This window comes from Ailuropoda melanoleuca, chromosome 1, assembly GCF_002007445.2.
Source record: "Ailuropoda melanoleuca isolate Jingjing chromosome 1, ASM200744v2, whole genome shotgun sequence".
Lineage (NCBI taxonomy): Eukaryota > Metazoa > Chordata > Mammalia > Carnivora > Ursidae > Ailuropoda > Ailuropoda melanoleuca.
Window position 1 is genome coordinate 78517831 of NC_048218.1, and position 25467 is coordinate 78543297.

Here is a 25467-nt window from a genome sequence, read left to right on the forward strand (position 1 = left end):
GCCTGCTGTGCACATGCCACCAGGTTAGAAGCTGTGGCTGTACAGCAGTAGGGACAGGGCTTGCCTCGTGGCAGAAGGATACAGTTCATGAATCTTGCATTTCTGTTAGTACCCCGGGAACATTTCTCTGTGTAAAAAGTCTAGTCTCCCAAAATTGGTTTTAAATCAGATTTGCATATTTGAAGTTATTTCCCTGCTTATTTGCTTCATTTGAGAATTGATGTAAAGGGATCATAAAATGAATCCTCATTAAGATGATGAATCCTCTTTAAAAAAAATATTTATTTTAGAGAGAGAGAGAAAGAACAGGGGTGGGGGTGCTGAGGGAGAGAGAGTCTTAAGCAAACCCTCTGCTGAGTGCAGAGCTTGAACGTGGCCTTGATCTCTCGACCCTGAGAGCATGATCTGAGCCAAAACCAAGAGTCAGCTGTTTCATCGACTGCGCCACCCAGGTGCCCCTAGGTGACTGACGAATCCTTGTTAAAATAAGAACAACTTATATACTCTTTCCACAGTTCATTCATGTGTTTTTAAAGTTGACTACTTGAGGTTTCAAAAAGCGAATTGCAGGGTGCCTGGATGGCTCAGCCGGTCAAGCATTGGACTCTTGATTTCAGTTCAGGTTGTGGTCTCAAGGTTGTTAGCTCAAGCCCTGTGTCGGGCTTCATGCTTAGCATGAAGTCTGCTTGAGATTCTCTCCCTTCCTCTCCTTCTGCCCCGCCCTGCCCATGCTTGCTGTCTCTTTCTCTCTGTCTCTCTCATAAATAAATAAATAAATAAATAAATCTTTTTAAAAACGTGAATTGCATTGTATTCAAGTCATTTAACATTAACTTTAAGACCTAGTGATTTTCCTCTCTTTTTTCATTGCACCTTAAGAAATACCAGTTGGTCACTGATTTTTTTTTTTCTTTGCATCCCGTGAACTGCTTTTATCTTTTCATTGGCATTGTGTGAAAAGTTGATTTTCTGACTCCTCTCCCAATTTTGATAAATAATTTTTCCCATGATCTTTTTTATTTTCTCCAGAGTACCCCTTTGTACACCAGAGAAAGCCTTAGGGGGTTTAGTGCCAAGGGGGTCCAGTGCTGAGGACAGACGCTGGGCAGGGAGGAAAGCTTCTCCAAAACCCCTTTGTGGCAGTGCACATGTCCCACTATTACACATGGAAGTATCTGCCCCAACCTTAACTTCCCCATGGCCCTTGGAAACAAGGACTCTGCAGTGCTATTTGCTAGCTACAATTACATTATAAGAATACTATGCAGAAATAGCTGTTTAAAGATATTTGGTTCACTTCTTGCTAAAACCTAAAAAAATTAAGCTAACAAAAAGCAGTGATAGCCTTTTTCCTTCAGTATTTAATTAGATCAAGGCACCAACTCTGAAGTACTTTCTTTTGTGCTGTTGACGTTGAGAGTTCTAAGGGTCGCTGAGGTCAATATTGCCCTGTCTTTTTTAATCGCTGGAATATAAGCAGTCTGAGGACATTTTTGTTTTGTTTGCGAATATACTCTGGAACTAAGACAAGTACTTGGCATATAACAGGTGTTTAGTGAAAATTTGCTCAATGAATTTGGAAAAGTTTTAAGTTTAATCTTAGAAATCATCTTGCTCAAAATTATTTAAAAAAAAAAAAAAGAAATCATCCTGTTCTCCAAAATCAGATAAAATGTCCTGTATTTAATCTCCTGTCAGAACATTTGGGTATGTGTGTTTGGGTTGTTTACACCATTGCATCCCCCAGTATAGGTGAGCTGTTGCTCTTGTGTGAGATGGTGAATACTACTTGATTTGCTCGGTGAGGAAAAGGAGTTCCTTTGTGACGGAGGGGCCAATGTAAGTTGGCCAACCCTCTCCTCCCTTTCTCTGCTATTGGGATTTAGGGCTATAGTAGAGATCCATTTAATTTTTTCTTAATCATCATCATGACTATAATGAATTAAATCAAAGTGTTGTATAACTGCTGGGAATAATTCCTTCTTTTCAGAAGTAAAATGTTGTTGGTTTATCACTCATTCCCAGGCATTGAGGACTCATAGCTTCTGGCTTGAATTTTTGTGTTCATTGTGAAACTGTTTCTTCAGGAGATCAAGGCATGCTGATGTACTTCTTGTCTTAAGGGGGAAAACACCACCTTTACATGAGTGATGACATCTAATCACAGGAAATGTATGCAGTGGCTACTGTGCTAGGAAATATCTTCTGTATTTTTTCGGTCAGCAGCCTATTGCATTGAGCTGATGAGCGTCAGCTAGAAGTTGGCTTGGTTGAAGACCAGTCAGTGTCTTCAGTAAGCACATGTTCTTATAGTTGGAAGACAGAATATGGGATGGAGTGGGCCAGGAAAAAGAAGCCAGCTGTCAGCAGCAAATGCTTCTGGTGAATTTGCTGATTGCTGAGCACCTTCTGTGTTCCAGATGCTGCTTGGGCTGAGGAAGGAAAAAAATGAAAAAGGCCCAGGTAGGAAGGAAGGGAGGAAAAGGAGGAAAAGAGGAAGGGGGGAGGGGGACAGATTTGTGTGCTCTTTGGAAAGCTAAAGAAAGCAAATATTGAAAGTGGAAAGAGATGCTGGAAGGATGGCACAGTTGTGGGTGACAAGGCATGTGGCTCCCTTTGCCTTGACAAAGATGATTTTGTTTACCACGCACCACGCAAGGCAAACATTTGTATACTCGGATTATAACTTGTGTTGCATCGTGTCTATGTGTGTATCATTTATCTTGGCTCAAATTACGTTGTGTAAATATGTGTTTTTACCCTGGTTAGTCTTCATTACAGATAATGAGTTGAGGGCCTTGTAAAGAGTAACTAATCACTTCTGTAGAAACACAGTTTGGTTTTGTTAACTGGAATGTTCCTCACAGCAGAATAAAAACATTAAAGAAAACCCTTTGAGTTCTTACTCTTGTTTAGGTCTGAAAAAGCTGGAAGCTGGTGTGCAGATTTGTGGTTCACAAAGACTCAGCCTTACCTCTCAAAATCTCACCATCCTGAATCCAAATGCATGTTTGTCCTTTGGCACACACAAATGTTCTAGCCTTCTGAGGACTTCATCCACAGGTCTGGGATCCACTCCACCTTTCCCTGTTCAGCAGTCTGTATTTGGGAGAGGGTTCTCAAACTCTGTCTTGCCTCATGAGGCTTAGCACAGCCCTGGTCGAGGCCCGTGGCACTAAGCAAAAGTGTGAGGCAGGTTAGTCCCCCACTCCGGCCTTTCAGCTTCCAGCCCTCCGCCAGGAGAGCCTGACTGACAACCGGGAGTCAGCTGACCTAGGGAAGTGCCTGACTCGGTAAAACCTTTATTTTCCCACCCCACCCCAAAGGGCGTTTATATGTAAGCAAATTCTTTGGAGGAGCAAAGAGTGAGCTGCAGTGGTGAAGTTTCCAAAATAATCCTTCCTAGGGGAGGTATTTTTGGTCAGAGTCCACAGTGAGGTTGACACTGAGAGGGAAAGGCTAGAAATCCATTCCTAAGACCCATTTTCCTAGAATTTTCCTGAAAGGACACATCTTGTCCAAATTCATTGAACTGAGATCTATACATGAAGTGTAAATTTTGCTATTGGTGAATCGACAATTCCAAAGTGACATTTTAAGAACAAAGATTTAAACTTGCAGAGCCCAAGTCAAAAACACCACTCCCTACCTGTTTACTTAGGTGAAAAATGGGGATAACGGTGTTTACTTCATATGGGAGTGGTAGGGCTTAAACGAGATGCTTAGTATACATGAATGTTAAGGAGTAGTGTTGGTTTGGGGAAAGCTTCCTGCTAAGAACACTCTGAGGAATGTTTCGGGTGTACCTTTGAAAACTTTATTAGACTTCATTAAGTAAAATGACTTGAATGGGGAAGAGAATAGTGAAGCATTTGGAGAAGTTCTGGTAACACCAGCACTAAAACTATTTCTTTGTCATGTCACAAAATGAATTAAGGAAGGGGATGGTGGATGGGAAAGGTAGTATTATCTGTAGGGAATTGTATATAAACCTTGATAAGCGTGGTCACACTTTTTCTGTAAGCATTTTTTATTTTCTTTTAAATTTCCTAAAGAAGTTTTTGGCAAAGAAAAATATTAATTTTTCCCCAAATTATTATTTAGATTTTTTTGTCTTCCTTCAGTTCGATTAGTTATCCTATTTACCACTCTTCTGTTAAAAGGACCCCCTTTGCCAAAAACTGAATATGAATCAAAAAAGAGAAAGTTTTAGATACTTCCTTTTTAGAGAGCTAAAATATTGACTCTCTGAGAAATCTGGTTTATCTACTTTGCTAGAACAGTATATGGTCATTTCAGTCTACAAAGTCAAGCATGCTAATTCCTTTTTTTCTTAAAGATTTTATTTTTAATCTCTACACCCAACTTGGGGCCCAAACCCACAACCCTGAGATCAAGAGTTGCATGTTCCACCAGCCAAGCGCCCGCATACTGATGCCTTTTAACAGGAGATTATTTTAACCTTCCTCTTACACTTTCCAAAGGATTTGTAGAATCCTGCAACTGGAATGAAACTTAATGGTCTTTTAATGCAAATTATACTCACTGTACCCCTTCCCAATAGGAGAATTAACCATTCTTGCCCAGGAGCAGCAGTCTGGCTGGTCTTCTCGTGAACATCTAATCATCATAAATCATCCCATTGACTTTTCTCTTTCCCCTTCTTCCTCTTTCAGCAACAATCAAGAATCCCTGGTGCTTTCCTCCAAAGGGAAATCTGGAATCGTGTTAGCAACTTCTTAAAAAGTCAAGGCCTTTTTATAAACTAGTAGACTGAGAGGGTGTAGGAGGTTAAGTAAGTTACAAAGTCTCAGGCTACTGCTTATCATACTCACTGATGTCTTTTCTGTTGCTTTCAAGCAATGGACTTTCATGAGCTCCTGACCCTGAATGTTCAGGAAGCATGAGTATGTTAGGGCTGCTTGGGGATTTATGGTTTTGTGGACATGAGTTTATAGAGCAAAGGAAGTTACTGGGTGTTTAACTGTAGTTCTACTGGCTCAAAACCGTTTGCAGTAGGTCAGCACGATAATATTTTATTTAATCCTTTTATGCTTTGGCCCATAGTACTGCTAATATTCACAAAGACTTTGATCACATAATTTTTCTTCCTAAAAAATCCCAAAACCTCTTTTTGTTCATTTTTCAGTGGTTTATATATTGAAAACATTAGGTTTTCTAATAACTGTTACAATACATTTATTTTAGAAACGAGGCAAAGGCAATTGTTCTTCATAATTTTGTAACAAAGAAAGTGACTAAACAATTTGTTTAGTTGACTCCTAATCATTTTCTGTGCCCCGCCTCTGTGTGTGTGTGTGTGTGTGTGTGTGTGTGTGTGTGTGTGTCTGAGAGAGAGACAGACAAGGAGAAAGAGGAATTTGGGGGGAGGATTTAAGTGACAGTTGGCTAGAGGATTGGACTTGGCTATCACCATTGATTCATTTGCTTCCCTGAGCAGTCCTAGGTCCTAGTTCAGTCTGGCACAGAATATCCCTTGTACAGACTGTCCAGAAGTTTTAAGTTTAAGGTTTTTAAAAAATTTTTATTTAAATTCAATTGATTAACATATAATGTATTATTTGTTTCAGGGTACAGGTCTGTGATTCATCAGTCTTACACAATACACAGCGCTCACCACAACACATACCCTCCCCAATGTCCATCATCCAGTCACCTCATCCTTTCCACCCCCTTCCACTCCAGTAACCCTCAGTTTGTTTTCTATGATTAAGAGTCTCTTATGGTTTGTCTCCCTCTCTGGTTTCGTCTTGTTTTGTTTTTTCCTGTCTTCCCCTATGATCCTCTGCCTTGTTTCTAAAATTCCACATATCAGTGAGATCATATGATAATTGTCTTTCTCTGATTGACTTATTTTGCTTAGCATAATACCCTCTAGTTCCATCCACGTCATTGCAAATGGCAAGATTTCATTTTTATGGCTGTGTAATATTCCATTGTATGTATCTATCACATCTTCTTTATCCATTCATCTGTCGGTGGACATCTGGGCTCTTTCCATAGTTTGGCTATTGTGGACATTGCTGCTATAAACATAGGGGTGCAGGTGCCCTTTTGGATCACTACATTTGTATCTTTGAGGTAAATACCTAGTAGTGCAATTGCTGGGTCGTAGGGTAGTTCTATTTTTAACTTTTTGAGGAACCTCCATACTGTTTTCCAGAGTGGCTGCACCAGCTTGCATTCCCACCAACAGTTGTAAGAGGGTTCCCCTTTCTCCACATCCTCGCCAACATCTGTCGTTTCCTGACTTAGGAATTTTAGCCATTCTGACTGTTGTGAAGTGGTAATCTCATTGTGGCTTTGATTTGTATTTCCCTGATGCTGAGTGATGTTGAGCATTTTTTCATGTGTCTGTTGGCCATTTGGGTGTCCTCTTTGGAGAAATGTCTGTTCATGTCTTCTGCCCATTTCTTGATTGGATTATTTGTTCCCTGGGATTCGAGTTTGAAGTTCTTAATAGATTTTAGATACTAGCCCTTTATCTGATGTGCCATTTGCAAATATCTTCTCCCGTTCTGTCAGCTGTCTTTTGGTTTTGTTGACTGTTTTCTTTGGCGTGCAAAAGCTTTTTACCTTAATGAAGTCCGAATTAAGTTTTAAGTTTTAAACACATACTAATGAGTGCATGGGATACAGTGGAATCTAACTATAGCAACATCTGGTGAGGGAGGGTGACACAAGAACCGTGGTGTTTTTAGTCTCGGCTCTGCCACAGTCCTTGAGTTGGTTAACATACTTACCACTCGTTACAGATAATGCACATTTCGTGGTGCTCTAATTTCCCTCCAAAGTGAGGACTGTGTGTCATCTGATGGCACCCAGAATTGCTGTGGAAACAGATGGGACCTAGTTAGGTAGAATCCCTCATGAACCCCAAAGACTCTTTCATAGAACCCTCTTTACTTCCTAGTTTGCCTCTCTTGTCCACAGTTTACCTGGGGATCCTCCAGTTCCTAGACGGCCTGATTTTCAAGTGGAACCTGAGATTTCATGAGCTGCATTCCCACAATTTGTGAATTTTGTTCTCCACTCAAGCCCTCATCATGCTCAGGGCTTGGGCTGGAGTTCCCAAGGTGGCTGATTAGACTTGTGGCGAATTACCATGTGCCTGAAAAACTATCCTCCTCACATTCAAGCATGTATCTTACTACTTCTCCTTCTTCCAAATACAGGTAAAATGGTTCTTCAGAATCACAGAAATTCCATGACAATTAAATGTGATTGTATTTCCCCAATGGTTGGCCACTTATTTTAAGCTACAAATTCTACCATACAAAATAATTTCTGCCAGGTAATTGAAATTCCTAACAATGGACATCTAGTTTATCTGAAATTCACTCAAGTTGGAACTTTCTATTTCCTCTGGGCATCTACAGTACAAAGATAATAACATTCATAAAAAGTATTCTGAGACGCTTAGATGTTTGAAAGCTCCATATACTGTCAATTAAGTCCGTTAAAATTAGATGAACTGGGGGTTAAGTATATTTGTTTTGTAGTTCTTTAAGATTTGATAGTCTAGACACGTATACTACAGTCCCCGATTAACCAGACTATAGAACCAAAGTAGCCAAGTTCCCCAGCCCATTCCCAAGATGGTTGTAGGGCTATGTTGCCCCTTTCCCGGTAGCGTGGAGGCTGAGCTTCTTTCCTTTTCTCACCCAAAATGCTTACCTTCCTTGAATTTTGAGAGTGGGTACTTCTAAATTCCTAAATCCTAAAGCCATTGGGAAAGAGCCCATGTATCTCCACTAAAGGGCACTCTTTGCCTCACTGCGGGTCTTACTCTGCTTTCGATTAAAATGAAAAAGAAAAAAATCAAAACCGTGCTCCTGACTGCCCTCTTTACTCTTGTCCCTTTATCCTCCTTCGTTGTTGGATCTCTTTATTCTCTTTAAATCTAGAGCAGTTCTACAGTTTTGGGATTTTTTAATGACATTGACATTTTAAAGAGCCCAGACTAGTTGTAGAAAATTTTACATTGTTTCTTTGCATTGCTCTTCTCTCCTATAGTTTTTTTTTTTTTTTTTTTTTTTTTTTTTTTTTTTGGGGTGGTGACATGTTCGTAATAAGATTGGCCATTTTAGCTATCTTTTTTTAAAGTTGGTTTATTTTTATTTTTTTAATAATAATTTTTTATTATGTTAGTCACCATACTGTACATCCTTAGTTTTTGATGTAGTGTTCTATGATTCATTACTTGCATATAACACCCAGTGCTCCATGCAATATGTGCCCTCCTTAATACCCATCACCGGCCTATCCCAATCCCCCACCTCCCCTTCTGAAGCCCTCAGTTTGTTTCCCAGAGTCCGTAGCCTCTTGTGGTTCATTCCCCCTTCTGTTTACCGCCCCCTTCATTCTTCCCTTCCGTCTCCTACCGATCTCCCTGCTATTCCTTATGTTCCATAAATGAATGAAACCATATGATAATTGTCTTTCTCTGCTTGACTTATTTCACTTAGCATAATCTCCTCCGGTCCCATGCATGTTGCAGCAAATGTTGAGAACTCGTTCTTTCTGATGGCTGAGTAATATTCCATCGTATATATGGACCACATCTTCTTAATCCTAAGTCATCTGTTGAGGGGCATCTCGGCTCCTTCCACAATTAAGCTATTGTGGACAATGCTGCTATGAACACTGGGGTCATTTTAGCTATCTTTAAATGTCCTGTTAGCTGCAGTAAGTACGCTTTCAGTGTTGTACGACCATCACCACTATCTGTTTTCAGAACTTTTTCATCATCCCAAACAGAAGCTCTGTATCAATAAACAGTAACTCCCCACTCCCCCTTCCTCCAACCCACTGATCTAGATCTAATTAACTTGACCAGTGTAAGTCTGAGTGGATTCTCTTAAGTTTGGGGATATATCCAACACATTCCTTCATGTGAAAAAAGTAATAAGAAAATAAATATAAGACTCTAACAGATTAACTCTAGTATACGTACTGCCCAAGTGAGCACACTAACAGATTAACTTTAATAAGCAGTGCAAAGGGGCACCTGGGTGGCTCAGTCGGTGAAGCGTCTGCCTTCGGCTCAGGTCACGAATTCAGGGTCCTGGGATCGAGCTCCACGTCAGGCTCCCTGCTCAGTGAGGAGTCTGCTTCTCCCTCTCCTTCTGCCCCTCCCCAAGCTCATGTTCTCTCCCTCAAATAAATAAATAAAATCTTTTAAAAAATAAAAATCAGTGCAGAGCATAAAATTTTGATACATGCTACAACACGGATGAACCTTGAAAACATTATGTGAACTGTAATAAACCGAACACAAAAGGACAAATATTGTATGATTCCACTTATGGAGGTATCTATAACAGGCAAATTCTTTACTCTTGCTTTTGTGGTAGACTGATGAAGGCATTGAAGGCATGCATATAAAAACTGTAGGGATAAGTGCACAAAGTTTGGGCAGTTTGGTGTGGCAAGAGAAAGAGATGGGGAGGGAGGCAGTAACAGGGTCATGAAAGGGGATTTGGATGTGGTGACAGGGAGTCAAAAAAGGCAGAAGTAACCAGTCATACTTGTCTTTTAGATAGTCCCTGGCAGTCAAGGAGGAATGGATGGGAGAGGGGGGAGTACAGTCGGAAAACAGGCCAACTAGGAGACGGCTGTAATGCTTCTGGGCAGCGAGGATGAGGAATGTCATTACATAGATTTAGAGAAGCTTGATTTCTTTTTTAAAGTAAAGGAACTGAGAGATTATTCCCTTTTTTTTTAAGGAACAAAAAATTCTTTTCTTAAAACCAGTCACTTTCCTGGGGTACCTGGATGGCTCATTTGGTTAAACATCTGCCTTCGGCTCAGGTCATGATCTCAGGGTCCTGGGATTGAGCCCCACGTCGGGCTCCCTGCTGAGCTGGGAGTCTGCTTCTCTCTCTACCCGCTGCTTGTGCATTCTCTCGCTATCTCTCTCTCTCTCTCAAATAAATAAAAATCTTTTTTAAAAAAGTCGCTTTCCTAAATTACCGTGTGTGTTTGGCTTTTTAAAACAGGGCACACTTTTATGGATTTCAGAGAGAAAAAGATCAACATTTGTTGGTTGAAAATGAGCCAAACGCTGTGTTTCTTTTCTAAAGGAAAGAGGGAAAAGAACTCCTCCCTTTTCTCTTGACTGTCTGGCAAAGGAGAAGTAAACAGTTGGCCTTCCTGGGTAGGGTCAGGATCCACATCATAGGCAGGCTACAGCCAGCAGTGGGAGTGCTTTTCCCAGTCCCTGGGGTGCCATGTTCTCCTTTCAGACTAGGCACTGGGCTCTATGCTGGACAGGAGTCTCGTGAACTGGGAGACTGTCCTTGAGGAAATTACCAACAGCAGCGGGTTGGTGGGGGGACACAACAGCCCCAGCAGATAAATAATTATAGCAGAGTGAGCTGTTATAAAAGCTGAAGAGAGCAGAGACCATTCTGCCTGGAGATGCCCTAGAAGGCCCTGGACGAGTGAGCGGGGTTTGAAGGGCATGTGGAAGTCCCTCCCAGGGGAGAGGGAGATGGCCATCCCAGGACCCCAGCAAGGAGGCAGAGCATCCAGATGGTGTTGTGGAAGTTAGCAGAACTCATGGGTCCTGATCATTTCTAATCCTGAAAGATAATCACTGGGGATAATCTTCCCAGTGCCCAAGGATCAGTTTAATTTGTTCTCCTGTAGTGATTTCCAGTTCCTTTTTTAGTTCTCAGTTCTTTTTCTTCCTTTCCATACTGATCTAAGATTAGAGATGCCGCACGCTAGCTTTTTAGAGATTATTTCTCCTAGAATCCTGCTTAACAAACATTCCGGTTACTGAACTGATTGCTTGATGTGCATTCTTTACATGGGATGTTACAGGGAAACACTATTGTTTTCAGCCCATTTAGTTAGGATTTGGGGTAATCTGGACTAGGCAGAGTGTGATGGCTTACACATTAGGAACACAGTTGGCTAAATAAATTAATATTCTGTTAAATAAGATTTCAAGAATGCCTAACCTAATTATGGAAGAAGTGAGATGTTTTTGTTCTTTCCTTTTTTTTTAATTTAGTAGGTTCTTGCATACTTTTCAAGAGTATATATTGTGTATTCTGTAAAGTAGCCTTAGTAGGAGTTTTAATTGTTAATTTTTTAAAACAAGGAAGATGTGAATACATTCTCTTTTTTTAAAAAAGTAAATGACAAGTAGCTAAAATAAAAAGTGTACGTCCCCTTTTAACAACTGCTTGTAGCTACCTTTTTTTATGCATTTACAAACACACACATTTAATAACATGTAGTCTGTTTTGGGTGCTTAAAAACAGGATCAGTTTAATCTATAATTAGCTCTCTTATAACGGCATGCCTTGGAGAGTTCCCTATGACCATGCCCATGTGTTTACTTCATTTTTTTAAAGTAATCTCTACACCCAATGTGGGGTTCGAACTCTCAACCCTGAGATCAGGAGTCGGATGCTCTCCTGACTGAGCCAGCCAGGCATCCCTACTTCATTCTTTTTAACAGTTGTATAATGTTCCATCTTGTGACTATCCTGTGATTTATTTATTCATTGCCCTGTTGGTAGATATTTAGATTGCTTGCAGTCTTTGTCATAACAAACAACGCTATGGTAGCTATTTTCAAATATTTGTGTTCATGCATGAGTTTCTTCCAATAAGACTTATACAACTAAGTTCTTGGTTAGCATTTAGAGTCAGTGTTTATATTTGGAGATAACAAAAATATTTTTCTTTAGAAATATTCGATTTCTTGCAAATTCTGATGCCTTTTCTATAAATAGTTAGGCTTGTGACATCTTCTGTGGAGCATTCCATGTAGCCACTACATGGGATGGTGTCAACAGTTTTATTACGAACTGTTGCCAAAGGCAATGTCAGAGAAGAGGCTTCACGGCGTAGAGGTAGAAATTAGTTCTTGCTGCTTTTTCCTCCTTCCTATCCTGGTACGAGATTAGAGGTCTGTAGACAGTCTTGTACTGTCATTTAAGCAGCCCTATAGTAAAGCATGAATGCCTTCTCATTTTTAAAAAAACGAGACAGAAGTACTGTGTAGGACCTAGAACATAGGGATGGCCCCCCTTGCATTTAAAAACAATCTGAGAAAACTGGAGCCCCGGATTTACTTCATTGTTTCTTTCTGTGTTTCCTCTCTCTTCCTCTCTGCATGAATTGTAACATTGTTTTCTGGGGCCGTTGCCCAGATTAAAGCTGTGCAAGAATTTGTGGCTGTGTGTTGCCACTATTTGGTACCTCTGACACCAGAAGGAAAGAAAAAGTAATGGCAGGTACATTGGCCATTACATCCCTTCTCTTGCAACCCCCCCAAATGGATATTTAGGGGACTTGAATGTCAAGTCCATCCATGAAAATGACCTCTCTAATATTTAAATGTTGATTTGTGTTTTCTTTCCAGGATATACATGTTCTTAAAAGATAGAAAAATTCTTATCCTCCTATTTCTGTTCTTTTTTTCTATCTAATTTTAATGTTTATGTAAAAACAAGAAACAGTCTAAATCATTTAAAGTTATCAGACCAGCAGGATGTCCCAGAAAAACAGAAAAAGCCTGACTAGAAAGGCAGGAGGAGTCCCAAAAGTCCGTCAACAGGGGATGGGTTAACAGGTAATATAAAATAGAATGAGAAGCTGTCTGCCAACATGGAAAGATCTCCAGGATGTTACTGTTGAGGTGAAAAAAACAACATGCAGAGAGCTTGTAGAATATGCAAATATTTCTGTAAGAGAAGAGGAAAAATAAAAATTTGTATTTGTATTTGCTATTATTTGCATAAAGAAACTGAAGGATACACAAGCAATAAGTAAAAGTGTTTACTTCTGGTGAGGGAAGAGGGTGCGTGGAAGTAAGACTTTTCCTGGTCTACCTTTTTAGGTTCTCATTTTTGAATTATTACTGTATTACTTATTTAAAGATAAAAGTAATTTCTGAAAGTAAAGTTTTGCATTGTTAGGTATTGGCTGAGCTAAATCTGATCTGTTGAAGCCCACTCTATATGTGACTTCACCTGTCCTGTTTGAGCCTAGGTACCTTTTGGGGTAGGGTCAGTTGCAAGACCATACATTTTGGGGAGGAAGGTAATCCTGTAATTAGAATCTGTATGGCAAAAGTAGTTCTAACTCCTTTGGCAAGAAATTGAAAAGGCACGTCTGCATTTAAACTGTTTCTTGAGCATATTCAGACTTGTTGGGTTTATTCTTCACTTTTTTCCCCCAAAGTAGTTGAAAACCTTAAAACATGATGTTTGTGAGTCACGGCTGGACCCTCTTGCTAATGCCTCCGTAAGCACCGTGAGAAAGTGAGCTCAAACTCCGGTCTTAAGCCTGTTTTTCTTATGTGCTGATGTCTGTGTCCTAGAGAGAGTGTTACAATCTGAGCTTTCATTTTTACAGGAGCAGAAAACTTCAGATCCGAAACATCCCTCCTCACCTGCAGTGGGAGGTAAGCCAGTGTCACCTGCATGTTTATGGTCTCCCTGCTCTCTGCCCTCACCTTAGTTTTTATTTATTTTTTTTAAAGATTTTATTTATTTATTCAACAGAGATAGAAACAGCCAGCGAGAGAGGGAACACAAGCAGAGGGAGTGGGAGAGGAAGAAGCAGGCTCTCAGCAGAGGAACCTGATGTGGGGCTCGATCCCATAACACCGGGATCACGCCCTGAGCCGAAGGCAGACGCTTAACCGCTGTGCCACCCAGGCGCCCCTCACCTTACTTTTTAAACAGGCCAACAAAACGCCGCTCCCTCTGTTAGCTCCCTGAGGAAATAGAGGTCCTCAAGGCCTTTCCCACAAGGCCCCTGGGTCCCCTCTTTTCCTTTTACAGTACCCTAATGTATGTGATCTGTCATAACTTTAGGGCTGTGTTTGTCCCTTTTGTGGTGCAAGATGTGCACTTTGAGTCCTCCTGCTCTGTCCTGTCAAGCACCAAGCACCAAGAAACTGTGAAACAAAGAGTGTATGTGGTTGGTCATTTTTTTTTTTTAAAGATTTTATTTATTTATTTGACAGAGATAGAGACAGCCAGTAAGAGAGGGAACACAAGCAGGGGGAGTGGGAGAGGAAAAAGCAGGCTCATAGCAGAGGAGACTGATGTGGGGCTCGATCCCACAATGCAGGGATCACACCCTGAGCCGAAGGCAGACGCTTAACCGCTCTGCCACCCAGGCGCCCCGTGGTTGGTCATTTTTATCTCATGACTTTGTAAACAATTTTTACCTTTCCAAACTATGATTTTGTAAAAAATCAATAAATAAATAAAATCAGTAGAAACCCAATAAAAATAGAAGGTTGTTAGCTTAAGTAGGTTTTTTATTTTGAATTAGTTTTGCTATGAGTAGTGGTTAAGATACAGTTTCAGAATTGTAAAACTTCTTTTTTTTTTTTAATTTTATTTATTTATTTGACACAGAGAGAGAGACAGCCAGCGAGAGAGGGAACACAGGCAGGGGGAGTGGGAGAGGAAGAAGCAGGCTTCCAGCGGAGCAGGGAGCCCGATGCGGGGCTTGATCCCAGGACCCTGGGATCATATCCTGAGCCGAAGGCAGACGCTTAACGANTATCCTGAGCCGAAGGCAGACGCTTAACGACTGAGCCACCCAGGCGCCCCCTGAATTGTAAAACTTCTTATAAGATAGCAACCTTAAAATTTCAGAAGATAAAATTCGAGGAGTGGTCTTACTGCATTATTTAAAAAGAAACTGCCCAAATGTTTATTCCCAACTCAAACAAAATCAAAACAGCCTTAAAGGAAACAGAATGTTTTATCAAACATTTTTATTACTTAAGAAAAAACAACCTTTATTATGAAACATTTCAAACATATATATCCCATTGCTTTGTAAAATAAGGAGACTCCTAGAGAAAAACAGAAGAATGGTTAAAACTTCCAAGGACAAGTGAGCCTTATACTTTATTCTGCTTGTCATTTCAAAAGCAGTGTGTTCCAACCATCATGATGAATGGGATTGTTAACAGTTACTAAGACTGAAATTCTGCTGTGTCACCTCAGTGAACAGATTACTTACGAGCCAATAAGCAAATGCAAGTACTATATATTTATTCAGTTCTGTTTTGTTGGAAGACCTGAAATATCAATTTAATTAGATTATTCCCGTAACTGTCCTTGTTTTGTTTTAGTTCATTTGCTGGAAGATACCACTATACCATTTTTTATGTATGATTACGATCTTGTCTTTCTATTCTGACATTGAAGCTTTTTTTTTTTTTTCAGGTGCTGGATGGACTTTTGGCTCAGTATGGCACAGTGGAGAATGTAGAACAAGGTAATAAGTGAGGAAATTAGCCCATTGAATTTTAATAGGGATTATTATCTGTTATTTCTTATAGGCTGGGTCAACTCCAAAGAGAATTAGTAAATTCATATTCCTTTGGAAGAAGCTTCCTCTGTGTATGAGAGAGATTCAGATCTTTTTATCCATACCTGTATGATTTATTTTTTACAAGGAATATGATTTTCAGGTTGGTTTTTTTATACTCTGTTAATGTGCTGAAGCACTAGGCAGACCCTGTCAGGCTGGGGTAAGCTTAATTCACTTGGAAGTAATTGAATTTACGCTCTTACAGTTTTCCTCTTCCTGGCTAAGAACAACAGATCCCTAATGTCTTAGACCGAATGTTTCTCAAAGAGTAGGACTCCTATACCACAGTCCCCACAGTGCTTATGAAAATGCAGATTCCTGGGGCCTACCATCGACCTACAAAGTGAGACTCTAAGAGGGAAGAGTTCATGAACCTGTATTTTAAACAAGCGTCCCCAGTGATTTTTGTGTGTGCTCTGGTCTGAGAGCCACAGACTTAGGAATGGTGTTGGGAATCCACAGAAAATATATACTCTTCTTTCTGCCACTCTCACTTTTCTCACCCAAAACATGAAATGCTATGATTTTAAAAAGAAAAATGTGGGGCGCCTGGGTGGCACAGCAGTTAAGCGTCTGCCTTCGGCTCAGGGCGTGATCCCGGCGTTCTGGGATCAAGCCCCACATCAGGCTCCTCCGCTATGAGCCTGCTTCTTCCTCTCCCACTCCCCCTGCTTGTGTTCCCTCTCTCACTGGCTGTCTCTATCTCTGTCAAATAAATAAAATCTTTAAAAAAAAAAAAATAAATAAATAAAAAAATAAAAAAAAAATAAATAAAAAGAAAAATGTACCTTTTAAAGAAGCTGATATCTTTTTTTTTTTTTAAGATTTTATTTATTTATTCAACAGAGATAGAGACAGCCAGCGAGAGGGGGAACACAAGCAGGGGGAATGGGAGAGGAAGAAGCAGGCTCATAGCCGAAGAGCCTGATGTGGGGCGATCCCATAACGCCGGGATCACGCCCTGAGTCGAAGGCAGACGCTTAACCGCTGTGCCACCCAGGCGCCCCTAAAGAAGCTGATATCTTATGTAGATCTTTACGAGTCCCAGAAAAGTAGATTTCAGGCCCCTGATGTGACAGGCAGTAACACGCAATAAGAATTATTTTTCCTTGGTTTAAAAAGCAGAATGTGAATTCAGTCATTTACTGACTGTGGGCCCTTGGAAAAATCACTTACCCTCCCCAATTCAGTTTCCACCTGTATTAAATGGGGAAAATAATTTCTGTCCCGTCCATATCACTGAATAGTTGTGGCACCCAAAGAGAACCTATATAAATATTTGTAGGTGATGGAGTCCTATATGATCTCAAGGGATTGTTAAGGTTCAGATGGAAATCATCACAGAGAACCCGTTTTCTTATATGCAGTCTGTTCTATCTGCCAGTACAATAATCATTTTAAAGTAGTAATTATTCAGATGTTCTACACTCCATGAATATTAAAAATATTATTATTCAGTCTCATGCTGCTGACTGCCCATGCCCAAAGGTGAAGGGAAAGAACTCAGAAGACATGATTTACGAGGATTCTGTTTCTCAGTTCTTGTTATTTCCCTCAATGTGGAAAAGAAGACATTCTAATAAGGATTGGATGTAGTAGGCAAGATGGCCTCACAGACATGAACCTGTAAAAGCTACTAGCTAAGACCGTGTTATAAATTCAGGACAGAGCCATGCAAGGAAGAATTATTCCAGGTCCCTGGGGCAGTTTACAACTCCTAGAGCACCTGTGCCCTGGAGACCACCCAGCTTCCAGCTGCCTCACAACTACAGGATAAAAGTGTTGGGCTTTTGTTTTGTTTCATGGGTGATTCCTGATTCAGCAGGAAAACATTTTCAGTAGAGTTTTAAGAAACTTTTTAGAGCTTTTGTGTCCAGCAAAATAAAATTATTTGAATGGAGCTCAGTTCTTTCCAGAATCACTGAACTGTCTGATTTCCTGAAGACAAGTGTCTTTGAATACCAGAGAATATAACTAAGAAGTGAGAACAAAATCTGAGAATCTGAGAATCCTAGTGGATAGATTTATGCAGGAGGTACAAACCAGCCCTTTCTCCCTTTCTGGGAGTCGACAGCCTCATCTGGAACACTAGAAAGCAGCCAGTAGTAACCCTCCGTACATTCTGTGTGTCAGCACTGAGAGTGGAAGGTTGTGGGCTGCTCATCCCCTGTTTTGCACTGTGAGGACTTCTCTGGGTAAGTGTGAATTAGAGGCAGCAAGAGCCCCCCCCACCCCAGGCACAGCCCGGCTGGGCTTAGCCTTTATGACATGTAAATCTCAGTGGCAGCTCCTTCCCAAAGATCGTGCATCCCTTCCCTGTGAAGGCTGCGGCTACTTTGAAGTTACTGGATAAACAGTATTTTTAACTGTGGTCATTAACCTCTCTGAGAGTCTTATGGAAATTATAAACCAGAGAAATTCATATAGCCACACCTTTGAATCTTGGGTGGGGGTGGGGTGTGAGTTTATAAAATTCCTGAAGCTCTAACATGGATCCATGATTAGGAATTCCTGCACTACAGGGTTTTAGTATTCCCTTGGAAAGCAGCTTTATCATGGTTTTCTTAAATTATTAACTTCCTGTTGTTGTTAACTCCAAGTCTCCCAATAGCTTAAATGTTTTTTAAAAGGGAGGATCCGATTTAGTCATGGCTACTTGTTTTAGGAAAACCAGGATTTGGGGGTTAACTTTACTGGCTTGGACTGGGAAAGTTTTATCTTGCCTTCTGAATTTATTTTTAACTTCCGACTTTAGAAGAAGAGGCAAGCAATTAGGAACCAAGATAAGCCAGCTCACAAGAGTTTGGTATTAGCCACTCTTAGAGTTTGTGTTCTCTCCTTCAGCCAAGTGAGTTATAATTGTCAGTTTTCTTTATTTATTATACACAGTTGCTAGATTTAACTCACACAGTCATGGAGCTCAGTCAAAGGGAAACAAAAATATTATTAATTCAACTTTAGGAATGAATGAAGAACTAAAATACTTTCTTATTATTTTATACATATATCCAGTTATTTAAAAATAAATGCAGATGTAACAATTAAAACTTTGATGGTAGTACAGTAAATTGATATAAACTTCTAGGAAAATAATCTGAAAATATGCATTAAGCGTTATGTTCTGTTACCCAGTTATTTTTCTTCTGTGATTTTAGCTAAAAAAACTAATTCCGAAAAGAACACAAATCAAAGGATGTTTGCAGTAATGGTGATTTTTAGCAATACTACTTAGAATAGCAGATATTGGGAATAACCCATATGTCAACAATTGAGGAATGGTTAGGCAAAAATCATGGCACAATTACTTACTAAAATTTTATGTAGACATTATAAATGAAAAACACAAACGTGTGTAGACATACGCACATGCCATAGTATTTATAAGTGAAACCACAGCTTTGAGTTATGTATATATACAATTGACTACAAATGTGTGTATATAGTCAATTACTATTTACTATGAATGCACACGAATAAAGATAGAGATTCAAATAACTGTGGAGTTAGGATGATGAGTTTTTTGTGCATTCTTCTCTAAATTTAGTCTGTTTGCATTGAGCCAGAGGGTGACAGCTTTTCTTTCTATGACAGCATAGTTTTTGCTTCTTTCCTAGTCAACACAGACACAGAAACTGCCGTTGTCAACGTCACGTATGCAACAAGAGAAGAAGCAAAAATGTAAGTGGATTTGGGCTACTTTCCTTTTAAATTTTTTGAGGGTTGTCTTTGAATTCTCAAAAGATGCATATGTTTGTCATAGCAGAGGAGCCCCAAGGCACCTGTGCTCCCTTTGACAAGTTAGTGGAGCTCCAGGGCATTTCTACTGGGATGTCTGTTGGTTGGTTGTAGGGAGACTTTATCTTGAAAAATATTGAGCCTTGGCATCAAAACCGAGGTGGGTGCTGTGTCTTGACATGGTCAGGAATAGAGGCACCAGCTCTGTGATACTGTGTTCCCAGGACTCTCCTTTGCCAACCACTGGGAGCTGTTTTTACCTGGAGCTATTTCCATCCATACTTGGTGAAGAGATAATGAAACATCCACTTTTCCTCTGTGTAATATTAGAAAGGGGATCCATCTCAACGACAGCAACAGCAGGGAGAATTGTCTGGGAGTAGTCAAAGATCACCTGGTTTGGGGTTCTCTTTCCTAACCTCCATTCACTTCCTAGTCCCCATTCATGACTACATTGCTTCAGTGATGGTTAATTTTGAGGTTGGCGATTAATGGACATGGTACTGAGTTTTTAACAACAACAAAACAAGACCAAGTTCCTTTTTGTAGGAGGTCCTTCAAGTGAAATGCCTGTCAGGTCATTGTACTAGAATTATGGTCAAACATGGTCATGTTTCATGGATGTGACATAATAACTTTGGTTATACATCCCAGAATTATAGTTTTGTTTTTTTTTAAAGATTTTATTTATTTATTTGACAGAGATAGAGACAGCCAGCGAGAGAGGGAACACAAGCAAGGGGGAGTGGGAGAGGGAAGCAGGCTCATAGCGGAGGAGCCTGATGTGGGGCTTGATCCCATAACGCTGGGATCACGCCCTGAGCCGAAGGCAGTCGCTTAACCGTTGTGCCACCCAGGTGCCCCCAGAATTATAGTTTTATTTATTTTACAAGGTTTCAACACATATGAAGACATATTTAACCCATCATCATACTACTAGTCTTAAAAAAAAGTTAATTTTGCATTGAAAAAGGCAGTAGATCATTTGCTATTGACTTTAGCCACACATATAAGCAGGATATATACCAGCAACTCACCAGTTTACATCCAGCTGCCGCTTAGCTAGGATTAGGTGATATGACTTTGTTGTTTTTATTGAATTCAAAGATACTGCTTTGTAATAAATTCACAAACCCTAAACATTAACCTAGTAGCATAAGGTTATTGTTTTCACCTGCTGCAAAAAACTTGGGAAAAAATAGCTTCACTTTCTATATAATTTAAAAAACGCAATAGTGGGATCTTGTGTATTCCCTCTCAAATTAGTAAATAATCTTAAATAATACTCTGTTTCCGAGGATTCAGTGAAACAAATGTTCTCCTAACTGGTATGGGATACAAGTATTGAAACCTTTCTGGAAGCACACTGGGCGGTATTTAATAATATTAGGTTTCTGGATGTACTCTCTGACCCAGCCATTCCATTAGGAATCTGTCCTGTGTGCAGTTGGCCTAGCAAAAATGCCCATGGCAACACTGTATATAATAATAAAATATTGGCGATACATACATATATCAATAGGGAATGAGTTGCAAAAGCTATGATAAATCAGTAGAATGTTTTAAACAGCCAGTAAAAACTAAATTACAGGACCTTTAATGACTTGGAAAATGTTTAGAGTATTAACTCTTTTTTAAAGATTAGAAAATAATACATATACTATTAATCCATGTTTATAAATGATATTATTTAAGAAAAGAAAGATACAGGATGGACTAGGATTTTTTCCTCACTTGTGCATATCTATTTCTGAATTTTCAATAATAAATATATATTATGATCAAAATGAGAAAAAAATGACTTCTAATTTTATGCCAATATTTATAAAGAGTTTTTGTTGAGGGGGGTACAGTCTTGGGTGGTGAAAAAAGGCAGAATGCATAGTTGTATATCAAGTCTGACCAGGCCTGTACATTGTGACTATTTGTTTCATTGTTAAATGAAACCTCTGAGGGAGCAGAGCTGGCATCTGCCTTGCTCACCTCTGTATCCTCGGGGAGGGTTAACTAGTAAGCCAGACTGAATGAACCTGTCCGCTGGCCTGAGGGTCCTCTCTGACATCACCCTCTAACAAAGCTCACCTGCCCCTGCTGCATTTCAGAGCCATCGAGAAGCTAAGCGGGCATCAGTTTGAGAACTACTCCTTCAAGATTTCCTACATCCCGGATGAAGAGGTGAGCTCCCCTTCGCCCCCTCAGCGAGCCCAGCGTGGGGACCACTCTTCCCGGGAGCAAGGCCACGCCCCTGGGGGCTCTTCTCAGGCCAGACAGATTGATTTCCCGCTGCGGATCCTGGTCCCCACCCAGTTTGTTGGTGCCATCATCGGAAAGGAGGGCTTGACCATAAAGAACATCACTAAGCAGACCCAGTCCCGGTACGTGCCTCCGGGGCTCCCTTTGCTTCCTTCTGACAGGCCCCCTGCGTGCTGGTGGGGCCCGGGCATCCTCAGGTGGCTATCGCTTGCATCAGCCGTGGGGGGGTGGGCTGTGCTGTATGGGATGGTGGCTTCTTGAAACAGAACTACTAACAAACTAACAAAGCTGGGGACTTTCATGTGCTTTCTTGCCAGTAGCCTAAAGGTCATATCCTGAAATACTAAAGGTTCATAAAGAAGGTACTAATGACTTCACAGAGGAGACTACTCCTCATAAGCTTATGAATGCTTGTGAATACATCAGTTTCTAAAACAGCAGAGGCATGGGGCTCAGTTTTGTGGGATCCCAGAAACCAGTTATCTTCATTCTTACCTCCTATCCCGAGTTGGAGCCCTGAGTGGTGGTCGTTCTTTGAGATCACTTAGGGGGTCTCATAAATAGCTACGTGAAGGAAGTGAGTGGGTCTGCTGTATAGAGCAAGAAATGAAGTGCCTTCACCTTATTTTTAGTTCTCTAAGGAGACTGAAGCAGGAGCTGGAGTTAGAGGACGTAGTAAGTGTTGTCGTGGGATTGATGATGTTTGAATGTTCTGAAGAACACAGCTTGATGCAACGAAGAAAGCACAGGATGCAGAAACCCGTGTTCAAGATTTACCATTTAATGGCTCTGTGACCTTAGGGAAACCAATTGACTTCTCTGAGCATCAACTACTTGTTCTGTTAGCCAGGATTATTGTTGGATTTAGGACAGTCAGGCAGATTGAAAGAAATAATTGCTATGAAAGCACTTAAATTGCAAAACGCCAAGTTACTGACGAATGGGAGTTATTTACATGCCTTGTGCATTTTATTCACATCATCCATTGAGTGTCCTGTAACCTGAAAGAGAAAACACTATTTTCTTCAAAGTGTCTGAGTTACTGCTAACTGATGGTCACTTACATGGATGAGTCCCAGAGTTCATGCTCATAGCAGTGAAATGATGACCCAGAGAGGGGAAGTACTGTCTGCTGCTCCATTTATTTTAAAATCAGCCCTTTTCTCCCCTGCAAGTTTGCTTCACTGCAGAAGTGATTTTTAGTTATATGTCTTTTTGTTCCAAAAATTTTTAAAGTGGCTTTAAAAATGCAACAAGTTTAAATAGAAGTGAAGTTAAGTTCTCAAAATAATGTGCCCATTTTTTACAAGAGGCCAAAGTCTTGGATCTGGGCTTTCTAACAGCCAGAGTAAAAAGGGATACAATCAATTATGTAATTTTCAAAGATAACAAAACAAGTAGGGCCACAACTAGCCTAAGAAGTCTGATAAAGTCATCAAGCTTTTGAGCCATTAGTTTTAAAAGCCTGGAAGAAGGCACGCTGCCAGTGGCAAGGAAACCAAAAACTTAGAGAGAGAGAGAGGGCATGCCTCTGTTTTTAATCCACACTCAAATATATAAAGCTTACTTGAATTTGGTGTTTGGATTTGGATTAACATATGGCTTTTAAAAGCTACAGTCAGTTCAGAGACTGGCACCATGCCAGTGTGCAGTGTTACCCCCACTCACTTTACTCTTCACTTCTATGAGCATTTGAAAGACTACACAAAATACTTCATTTACCAAACTGGCTTCATTACCAAGTTGGCTTGGTGCCTTTGTCCCACAGCACTCCTGCAAGAAGTATTCCCTTCTAAATGGAACTGCAAAGAATTCAAGTTTGGCACAAGACCTCCTGCCTTGCTTGCCGCCTTCTTGAAGAATGGCATTGGTTGCAAACGTGCTAATGACACTTCATTGTCTGTGTCCTCACTGTACGTTGGCCCGTGAGATGCTTTCTCAGGACTAGGATCCTGTCCCAGATGACGTTGTGTTATGACTCCTGATTCTTTCCCTACAGGGTAGACATCCACAGAAAGGAGAACTCTGGGGCTGCAGAGAAGCCTGTCACCATCCATGCCACCCCAGAGGGGACCTCTGAAGCATGCCGCATGATTCTTGAAATCATGCAGAAAGAGGCCGATGAGACCAAACTGTAAGTTTGCATACAATGCCCAGATCCTTTAACAGAGAAGAAGAGTAAGTTCTCATTCACTTAACACAAGAAATTTTTTAAAACCTGTAATTCTGTTCCTCAGTAAAGGGAGCAGGAAACAGATTAGTTTCAAGAAATTTTTTCCCAAGGAGAATATAGTAGGAAATAGATCTGTTATGTTTTCATATGGCTGTTTCTCCACTTAAATGTTTCTTTTGATGATCTGAATGCTTCCATCACTCATTACTAATAATTACTGGTAGAAATACATAGTTGTATGCTTCTAATGCCATGCAGGGATGGAGGTATTGTGTATCTGCACTGTTCAGTATGACAGCCATTAGCCACATGTTGCTAGTGAGTGCTTGAAATGTGGCCAGTGCAATGGAGGATCTAAATTATTTTATTTTATTTTAATTCATTCAAATTTAAATAGTCACATTTATGGCTAATGGCTATCGTACCAGACAGTGCAGGTGTGTATGGAATGTACGTTGTCATCGAAACCATCATTTACTGTTCTGGAGAAGGTTTTTACTACCATGTTGCACTCTTCAATTTTCCTTAAGTAGTAGAAACTGGTGTCCAAGTAGCTACTTGACTCTTCTTTCATCTCCTTCCCTCCTTTTCTTTTTTTACAAAATACTTCTTGGGATTCCTGAGTGTTGTACCAGTTCAAATGGCAAGTACAGTTCTTACTAAACCCATTGACTTTGTATTATAAATGAATTAATGATAATGGAATAGGCAATAGTTTAGTTTGGTAAGAAGTCCACTTATGGGTAGTGGTGGCAGTTTTATAGAGAAGCAGTGATGGATAAATCAAGTATAAAATTAACTTATCAAATAATGTCAAATAAGAGTGTTCTAAAACCAAGAAGATGAAAAGAAAAAATAAAAAATAAAGCCAAGAAGATGAAAGTAGTCCTTAAAAGCAAAACGTTGCAAAACTATCCTCAGATTTCTTAAGGGACTCTAACTTTTGAATTTATTACTTATGAATTATTTACTGTTTGAGGCCTTTGAAAACCCCCCCCTTAATTTGAATAAGCCCTTCCCTCAACCAAGTTATTGAGAACTTTATAAATACCCTTCTTGGTCCTTCAACCTCAGGACAAGCAACTTCGAATATTCTAAATAATCAAAAAGACTGATTATAAATAAATTTTAGAGTTTTCATGTAGAGCCCACATAGAGTTTGAATATCTTTGAAATCAGTTTTTCTGAGTGCCACACTGTGCTAAGTACTGTGCTGGGAAATGAGGCTACAGCCCATTCCTCCTTTAATGGAGCCTGTGACCCAGTGTGGGAGACATTCACTCAACAAATACGTACACCAGTAGGTCATTAAGCACAGCCCTGACACGTGCCTCCATGAGGGCCTCCACCTCATCAGGGTTTTAGGAGAACGGGAAAAGATTTGGGGCGTTCAAAGAAGGCCTCCCTGGGTAAGTGCCATTTGAGCTGAGTCCTGAGGGGGATGAACAGGAGGTAGCGGGTGTAGAAGAGGGATCTTCGATTTTCTTCTTATTCATTTCTCAAGCATTTATTGAGCACCTACTATGTGCTGGGCACCATTCTATGTGCCAGTGAACAAAGCCAACAAAAACCCTGCCCTCTGAAAGTTCCATTCTGGTGGAGTTGCTTCCATTATTCACCATTACATTGGTGTATAGTAGCAATGCATGTTGGATTGCCTGTGGTACTAACTAGCAGAAAACCTCACAAGTGGCTTAAGCAATAAGAAACTATTATTCTGTCACATAACGAGAAGTCCTGAAGTGGCGACTCCAAGGTCGGTTGAATCACAGACTCAGAGACTCACAACCTTTCTTTCTGCTCTGTCTTCCTCAGGGTGTCTGATACTCCCCTGGTCATGACAGGCTGGCTGTAGTGATTTGACCTTGTGTCCCCACAGAAAAATAATCAAAAGTTGAAAGAGAGGGCATCCTTGCTCC

At 40.3% G+C, this 25467-nt stretch overlaps 1 protein-coding gene across 10 annotated transcripts in view; it reads left to right on the forward strand.

Annotated features, from left to right (window-relative positions):
• The window catches only part of IGF2BP2 (insulin like growth factor 2 mRNA binding protein 2), a 153055-nt gene that overhangs the window by 96174 nt on the left and 31414 nt on the right, over window positions 1-25467 (forward strand). For 9 of the 10 annotated variants that reach the window (XM_034661647.1, XM_034661651.1, XM_034661642.1 and 6 more), the window contains 5 exons: window positions 13402-13450; window positions 15240-15291; window positions 19002-19065; window positions 21225-21497; window positions 23375-23509. In XM_034661647.1, coding sequence (XP_034517538.1) covers window positions 13402-13450; window positions 15240-15291; window positions 19002-19065; window positions 21225-21497; window positions 23375-23509 — 573 coding nt within the window. Of the gene's footprint in view, window positions 1-7146; window positions 7197-13401; window positions 13451-15239; window positions 15292-19001; window positions 19066-21224; window positions 21498-23374; window positions 23510-25467 lie in introns of those variants that run through there. The other variant, XM_034661610.1, reaches the window with a different exon arrangement.